At 39.6% G+C, this 8,866-nt stretch overlaps 1 protein-coding gene across 1 annotated transcript; it reads left to right on the top strand.

Annotated features, from left to right (window-relative positions):
- The first annotated feature begins 436 nt into the window (after positions 1-436).
- Positions 437-8,000, top strand: LOC131250137 (uncharacterized). The gene is made up of 4 exons (XM_058250758.1): positions 437-718; positions 1,578-1,849; positions 6,100-6,164; positions 7,746-8,000. The coding sequence occupies exons 1-4, from the start codon at positions 516-518 to the stop codon at positions 7,950-7,952; spliced, it is 747 nt and encodes a 248-aa protein (XP_058106741.1). The 5' UTR covers positions 437-515; the 3' UTR covers positions 7,953-8,000.
- Positions 8,001-8,866: the final 866 nt, after the last annotated feature.

The raw sequence follows: 8,866 nt of genomic DNA, 5'->3' as shown, positions 1-8,866 counted from the left end.
ATAATTTATATTTGGAATTTTTATCCTTACTTTTTCTGGCCTACAGATAGACGGTCAAGAACAGTAATGCACAGTGGTCCATATTCAATTAAAACAAAGTCTCAAATTATCCGTTGGAATCTTCCAAAATGGATTCTATGGTCTGGATTACTGAAAAATGGGCCCACTTGTCAGAATCGAAAGCCTTTGTATACTGTAAACAGACGCGGCCGCGTACCAATCTTACAATACCACGTACCAAAACCCACGGATGGTAAAATGACAAAAACACCCTCAGTTTCTACAAAATAGACAAGAAACCTAGAATTTTATCCTAGTAATATCTACTATGGTCATGTCCAAATCCCGTCATTCCAACTGCCCCTGCTCGCGACAGTTTCCCTTCCCTTTTCATCATCATTTTCTGCCTTAAACCCTACGATTCTCTCCTCTTAAAACAGGGGAGAGAGAGAGAGAGAGAAAGAAAGAGAGAGAATGTGAAGAAGATCTAGGGTTTCTACACCCTTCCTACAGAAATGTCGAATCCAAGGAGAGAAATTACGAGGAGCGAATTCCAGCTGCTTCTGCTATTTCTCTTCTTCCTATTTCCTTCCAATGCATCTTCTCTTCCTTGCGACGACAAGCGCTGCAAAACAGATTCCTGCGATGATACCGGCGCCTGCATCTGCAGTCTTCCTGATCCGTCCACCATCTTCGACGGGGAACGCCCATTCCTTGGGTATGAATTTCAATTAATAGAAACGAATTATTATTATTATTTAATTACGGGTGAAATCTAACTTGTGCTTGGGTGCTTACTGCGCCAATTCCCTGATCTGGTGTGTTGTGCCCTAGCTGGACGTTTGAAATTTCATGATCTGTGTCGTTTACTGGGTGGATACTGCCATGGATTGGCCGTCGGAGGAAAATCACGCTGATCGGATAATGTTAACTATTAGATCGGTGATTTGTTTTTTTTTTTGATGGTCGGGATTGAAGGGGGAAAGGTTTTCTAACTGGATCGCTAGGCTGTTCCAATTAGTGGGGTTTTTCTAGTGTGAATTGTCCCCAGTGGGAAGCAGATGGTGACCTGTCTGGATCATTGAGCATTGTGCCATATCTCATGATCATCAGTGCCCCCATTGATTAGTTATGATGCACTCAGATTGGAGACATGGGACAACTATCTGTGTTCCAGATCATTCATCAGGTGGATCAGAGCTTGGATGGACTGCTCTTTGATTGGAAGATCTAGCCTATCCAACTGATGGACTTTTTTCTGTTCAATGTTGAATGTTTGGCAATATTTCATTATATTATTCATTTCAATCTCACAGATCAGACGGTTAAGATCATCCAATTAGTGAGATTTTTCTACCTTGGCTAGTCCACTGCAGACCCAATTGATGAATGGGCTACATCATGCACCATAATTCGACATGCCCAACTTTTTTGTGGGAATGCATGACTTGGAGCCATAGAACACGGTGCAAAGAATAGATAATCTCAATAATAACAGTACCAATAATAAGATGTTAGTAAGAACACTAATAATTTTTATTATTATGGTTTCCGATTCGTGTCCTTATCGATTTTAGGGGGAAGTTCTGTGATGAGGAACAGATCATGTGCGACGGAACAAATTCATTCTGGTGTGAGCATGGGTCAAGATGTAACGAGATTGTCCATGGGGAGAACTACACATGTAATTGCTTACCTGGGTACACAGGGGAGCATTGTCAGTACATTGGCGCTCCCTGTGGTAAGATTTTTTGCTTCCATCAGGCGGAGTGCCTTGTTGAAGGGGATGTCTGTGAATGCCCCCCAGATTGGAAAGGAAGCGTGGACTGCTCGCTACCAACCAGAGCTGGTAAGTGAAGTTTTCATTCTCTCGTTTTGAATATATGTTTCTGATTAGTTTTATGCCCTATTCATATATTTAGTTGTAGTCAACAGGTCTGAGATATTGGAGAATTTCTACTCTTGTCATGTCGGCAATCAAAACTGCAGTTCCTTACCCTTTCTCATGATAAATTATGGTTTCCATTAAGAATATGGTTAGAAGCATGATACAGTTTTTGGCCAGCATTCTATACAGGCAGGGCCCCACTTTTCATAAACCAGATCACTAGTCTGTTGGGCCCTACCTTGGACTCCACATATGCTGAATGCTGAGCGATCTAGAAGGCTGATAGTTCAGTCTTGGAATTTTAGATTTCTTATTCTAGAGTCATCTTCTTGTTTTGGAAGTATAGTTTGTTGGCATGTTTTTGGGGTTTTACATGTTGAATACACATGATTGACTTCTTCCATGCTATCTTAACTCTATAAAGATATCACGCTTCTCTGTGAGCCTTTGACTAGTCTTTCAGGTACATAATTAATATTAGGCAGTTGCTGGATATTGTTTATAGAAAATCCTTATCTTTGATATTTCCTATTGTTTCCTAGACATGGTTCCGGGGGATTTAATACTTATTGCAGTTGTTGGGAATACAGATCCAACATATACCAAAGTCTTCTTCTGAATTTGTTCATTTATGGTTATTATTAGACGGGTTTTAGACCCACATCAATCATAGGTCTGTCTGATAAATTTAGAGGGGAGAATGTTATTCTCTCATCACTCATCTCCTCTTTTCTTTCCCTTTTCCATGCCATTGGTTTAAATAACTACTATTCTTTGATGTAGAGTAGCTTCAGTCAAAGGGTTCATATGACTTCTGTAACTGTCTGTTAGGGTGCAGTATTGGTTTCGCTTGCACACAGGATTTTCAAATTAGAGTAACCCAGAAATGCTAGTTACATTTTGTCAATTAATTCAGGGAACTGCTATTAGCACCCTCTATGATGGATAAGTACACCATCCTCTCTTCTTTTGGTTATACAATGGGTGTATTTATCAGTGATAGTGGGTGTAATTAGTAGCTCCCTTAATTAATTCTACCATTTTTCTGCCTCTGTTCGTGTTCCATTCACTTGCACAGAACTCAATTGTTAAATTCTGCCCTTTTTGTTTGTTTGAAAGGAAGATAATGGATCGTTATTAAGGGAAGGAAGAAAAACCGTGGAACACCAATTACCATAGGTTCCACAAAAGGAAACAAGCTATAAAAGGGGAATGGAACTAAAGACATTGTTGTGAAGACTCCAAGATTTGACCTTGTTATTTAGGAGATATCTCTCATGGTGGATTTTTTTCCCCTTTTTTGCTTGGGTTATTTCGGTATAGGGTTTGGGGGCTTTGGACTGCAGTTGTGATTGTGCAGGACTTCCATATCTTTGATTTGGAGTAATTATCACCCAGTCAGGATTGTCATGCATATTTGTTTCAGCAGTAGTTTCTGTTGCAAAAATATTGATTTTTAATAAAAATATTTTAATAATAAAAAATATATAATATAAAAAGTTTTTTTGAAAAAACACTCTTCTATGGGTTTTTTGGGAATAGTCCCACATGGAAAAGAGAGGAGAAAAACCTGTGGTTTATATGAAGGATGTGGAGTATTATAATATTTACCTACCTAGTCCGTGGACTATGGACCCGCGCGCGAGCGCGAGCGCTCGGGCACGGGCACGGTCACGGTCACGGTCTCGGTCTCGGTCACAGTCACGGGCTCGGGCTCGGTGCGAGGGTGTAGGCATGTGAGGCAGTGTGGCTGTAGAGGCACTAGTGGCGCACTTTGCACGTCTGCATCGTGTCGTAGAGGGTCGCTTCTTCGCAACCTTGAGCGAACCGGAGCGAGACGTGTGCGAGTCGCGGTGCGACTAAGTGGCTATGGCGGGTGGCTGGTTAGTAGAGAGAATAAAGGACTGAGAGAGAAATTTCTCAGTATAAATAGAGGGACTGAAAAGAGCTGTTATAGCAAAAACTGTAACAGCTGAGCCATTAGTACAGGGTCTAGCTGTAACTGCTGCATGACTAGCCCAACAGCTAGAAAACGGCTAGCTGTTGTCTCACAACAGTCAGCATGCAGCAGCTTGATGGTCCATGCACAATAGTCGGCAAACGGCCATAAAACGGCTAGTTTTCCAACAGCCAGAAATGGCTTAATGGAATTTAAGTCTCTGGACCATAACTCCTTAGCCATCCTGGCCTATAAAAGGAGGACCTGGATGGGTTTCCAAACCATCTCAACTCACTCCAGCAAACCCATACGAACTGAGACAGCCAGCCCTTCTCCACTCATATATTCTAGTGTTTCCAGCAACATAGCAAGGCTTAAACCTTAGCTTAAAGAACAGACCAGCGGTGTGGTCTAGAACGGTTCAACTGAACCAGTAGCTGAAGATTTGAACTAACCTGTGCAGAAGTTTTTCTCTTCTTTTCTTCTTCTTTTGGGATTTTTTCCTTTATATTGTAATACTGCCAAAAAGTGTGTAAAAGTGAGTTCCATTTGGTGGGCCTTCATGTTTGCTGAACGCAGACCCACACCAGGCTTGTCGTATCCTAGAAGCTATTTGCCTATAACCTATCAGCATACTCAATTCACTTGAGTAGGGGCAAATAACGCTTTAAGGACAGCGTTTCAGACGTGCTTCAGCCTGTCCTGATTTCTGATTATTTTGCACTTTTCGGTTTCCACATCATACAGAAATACATTAATCTGTATAATTCACAACAGTTTCTGCATAAGAAACTTTATTGGTTGAGGGATTATAAGGTCCTGATGCTTTGGAATATTCAAGTATCTTGATGCATCCGTTATGTATAAGCGGGACCCATGTGCCAGTGACCCAGATCGTTGATATGTTGGTCCCTGCCTGGATGAGATATGTACCTGAATATTTCTTGATTGGATGATTCTATTCATCTGATATGTGTCTGTCATTTCAAGCTGTTGCTATTCTATCCATTTAGTTTTAGGCGAATGATTATAGGTGCATAATTGTCTAATCTGCACTTCTGTACAAATCACTCATCCATCAACTTTCCTTCATATCAATGGTTGTGATCACAGAACCATGAGCCTTAAATGTATAGACTGGTGCGTTAGGACACTGTTTTTGTTCTTATGCATCATGACCCTATAATACCTCTTCTGATTCTTATTTAGACTTGTTAGCATGAAGACACATTCTTGGCTTTTGCATTATGTATATACCTCTATTCGTATTGAAACTTTTGGATTAAATTTACCAGCGTTTCTCTGTTTATGAGCTAAAAGTCCTCCACAGTCATATTGTGTGCATAGATTTTACTGAATGAAGAATTGCTTAGTTTTTGGGACACTTATCTCAGGGTTGTGATATGTGGCTATTTCTTTCTAAAATTTCCAGCTAGAAACTGATTTATGTGTGGGTACAGTTTTTTTAACTAATCGTTTTAAAAGGTGTCATGGTTTTCTGTATTAACTTTGGTTTGGAAATAAAAAGCATTCCTCGGAACAATATGAGCATGGATGCTTATGAATATTTTTGTTCACTTGTTAACATGTACTGTTTATTCTAGAATGTGCTTCACTCATTATAGGGCACAGGCCTACAATGCCTTTGTTGGACATTCTCTGTTCATGATCATGTATACATATGCTCTTGCCATATTAGATTCCTACTGTATAAGACTAAAGCAACAATGGAGCTCTGTGAAGATGCTGAGCTAGCTAACTATATGATCCAATACAGTGGAAGCTGTACCTAGCATCTAATATATGCAGTACATATTACTGTGTATACACTAGATTTCAATTGCAAAGCTTTTAGGCTGGCATCTAACATATACAAGCATTACTTTTCCAAACACCTGCTGAATTGGCACAAAGAATGCAGTGCTTCACGTGAAAATAGAATTTTAGTAAATGATAGCCAATGGTTCATATTCAATGTACATGTGGGGCTCAGCCGATAATTGTCCAGCCTGATTTTTATGCTAGAATACATTCACACAGGGCTTTCCTGATGAACATTCCAGCATACACTTTTTGCCACATTGGCACATGTGGGGCACTGTTGTTGGTGCCTCAGCATGCATGTCTGCGATGAACATTAGCCTCATTTTGGTTGCATCAATGCCAAAATCATCAGTTTTCCTCACTAGCATTCATTGAGACCTCAACATTTTCTGAATTATGGCTTTCTTCTACTTGTGCTTCTTCTCATCATTTTTCCTATGCATGGCAGATACTACAACAACTAATTCAACTTCCGGCGGGTTGCCACAGGTAGAAACTAGAAAAAATAACCAGGTGTGTATGAATATGAACTATGTGACTTGAAGTTGGTTTCAATATTGTATTCATAGGCAATGGCTACAAAGAAAACATTGGAAACATTAAATATTTTAGAGATGCAGATTCCTTATTTCTTCTTCTTCTTCTTCTTCTTTTTTCTAGGTTAACTGAAAATGTATTTAGAAAATTCACACAGTATTTAAAAGTAAACAAGTCCTGATTGTTGCTCAAAAGTCAGATGCGAACTATAAAGGTTTGGGATTGAAAAACCACTTGAACTACAAGAAGCAGGCTTATCTGCATATTGTTCACCCCTTATTAGGTTTAGGAGGGTGTATTGAGTGATTATTAAGGAAGTTCATCCCTAGCCCTATCTTAAAATACAAATCCCAAGCCTGACTTATACCAATACAAATCCCATCCCTAGCCCTATATAAAGGTTTGGGATTGAAAAACCACTTGAACTACAAGAAGCATGCTTATCTGCATATTGTTCACCCCTTATTAGGTTCAGGAGGGTGTATTGAGTGATTATTAAGGAAGTCCATCCCTAGCCCTATCTTAAAATACAAATCCCAAGCCTGACCCAAACTCAAACTGGCAAGGTTTTTAAGCAACCCAACCCGATTAAAAGTTCATTGAGCCTGAGCCACACTCATAAGCAATTTCTATATGTATATTAATGTATATAGCAGACAAACATACACCATATACATTACATCACTGCCCAGGCGCAGCCTGGCCCGACCGAACACGATGCACCAACTATGAGCCTGGGAGTCTTGGCCAAAACCTGACCCACGGCAGCCCAGACTGAAGAGCTGACATCCTGGCCCAACCACCTCTTGACACCCTTGGTAAAAAAATCAGGGCATGTGTGATTAAGAACTCTGTTTCAGTTTTTGCATGGAGATATCAATTTCCTTTATGATGTGCTTATCTCGGTTCTGATTGTCCATTCTCTTCCAAAGGCTCCACAATAGAGGCTCTGACTACTTACTATTCTCTCAGCATTAGAGGCTCTATCACTTCTGAGAATACAAATTCACCAACTGAAACTGAATCTTTTCTTGAAAGAAGTATTTGTCTAAATCTACTTAGGCATGGTTGATATTTGTGACGCAATCTATTTAGGCGTGCCTCATAATTCTTATCTCATGACTAGATCACATAAAGTTAATGGTTCGCCTCTCCTAATAAACAATTCACAGTCCCATGGCAGTTAAAACCATTGGTTTGAAAACTGGACCCAAGGCTAAACCAGTAAAGTGGGTGGTTCAACTCATACTGGTTCAACTATCTTCAAATTGGCTCAGACCGTGACATTATCATGATGTTGTACATGATGTACTCTAGATTCTAGAAACTGCAGTCAAAACAGGGTCATACTAGTTTATCCCAGTTTGAGTAGTTTTCTATATTTTTGATTTTTGTTTATAGATCAAACTGGTTAAATGGATGGTTCTGGTCCACCATCATACTCTGAAATGGGAAATGCATGTCAAGCATTCTCACTTGTGCTGATGATAGCCAAAGTTGAAAAAAAAGAAAAAACGAACACTGATGCCATTCTTATTTTGCATGGTTGTGTTGCAGTGGCTTGTAGTATTCTTCGCCATTTCATGCTCTTTGGGAGCAGGTGTTGGTGCTATTTTTCTCGTGAAGAAGTATTACAAGCAAACAGAACCGACGGTCCCGAAGTTCCAGCAGCTGTCTGAAATGCAAATGCATAGGTGCTTGGATGATGACGAGGATGATTTACTTGTTCCTGAGACCATTCAAATTGATAATTCGCACCTTTAGCTTGTACCGTTCACCCTACAGGAATCCATGGATTGCTCTTGAAAGTGAGTTCTTTGGTTTGTTTGTAATTCGTAATATGCTAAAATGTTTATAGTTTTATGTCTGTAAATGTGAGACATTAGGTTAGTTTCGGGGCAATGAGAAAAACATCAGCAATTTTTTTTAAAAAAATCTTTTCATGGGTAATAGATGCAATTTGTTGAAGATTAAAAATATAAAAATGCATTAAGAGAATGGAGAACAGGACCCAATGCTCATTCTCTTCTTAGAGGCACCTTCCCTTGCAAGAGTGTCTGCCATGGAAAATACCTTCTCTTCGAACATGTCTTAGCATTACCGTGAAAGGCGAAAGTCTTTTAATAATGTCATTAACAGTGAAAGCCCTCTTCAACTACTATTAATCAAATGAGATTAATGGTGTCATTATTTAAAAAAAATAAAAATTTGAAAATTGACATTAGGTGGTTTCAAGCCCATAGCTCAATGGTAGACGGCGTGTGTTTCCACATGGAAGCCTTGGGTCTGAGTCCAGCCTACCTATTAAGGTCTGTACTCCTATGTTAGTTTTGCAGCATTCAAAAAATGGTGATAACTCTTTAAATTGTACACATGGTGCTGGTGTAAAGCAATCTGGAACTTACCAACTCAGCTGACACAACTGTGGATGGTGCACATTGGAAAATTTGCACTGAGAAGATAATGTAAACCATCTGATTTGTCCCTTAGAATTTGGACCATTCACTATTTTACTTTTAAATATCCATTTTATAGTCATTAATTGGATGGTTAGGATTTCTTGATCAGTGTGATTTTAAGAGATGTGTTCCATCTACAATGGGACCCACAATTCAGATTGTCTGACTGTACATCAGCGCCACATGTGAGGAGGTTGAGTCACCACCATTTTTTAAATG

This window comes from Magnolia sinica, chromosome 6, assembly GCF_029962835.1.
Source record: "Magnolia sinica isolate HGM2019 chromosome 6, MsV1, whole genome shotgun sequence".
NCBI classification, from domain to species: Eukaryota; Viridiplantae; Streptophyta; class Magnoliopsida; order Magnoliales; family Magnoliaceae; genus Magnolia; species Magnolia sinica.
This window is presented reverse-complemented; position numbering and strand designations above follow the sequence as displayed.

Excerpts from the sequence above, each read along its gene's own strand:
- LOC131250137 (XM_058250758.1), top strand. The coding sequence starts at position 516 with ATGTCGAATCCAAGGAGAGAAATTACGAGGAGCGAATTCCAGCTGCTT. Across the intron at positions 1,850-6,099 it reads CTCGCTACCAACCAGAGCTG|ATACTACAACAACTAATTCA; the intron begins GTAAGTGAAGTT and ends TATGCATGGCAG. Across the intron at positions 6,165-7,745 it reads AAACTAGAAAAAATAACCAG|TGGCTTGTAGTATTCTTCGC; the intron begins GTGTGTATGAAT and ends GTTGTGTTGCAG.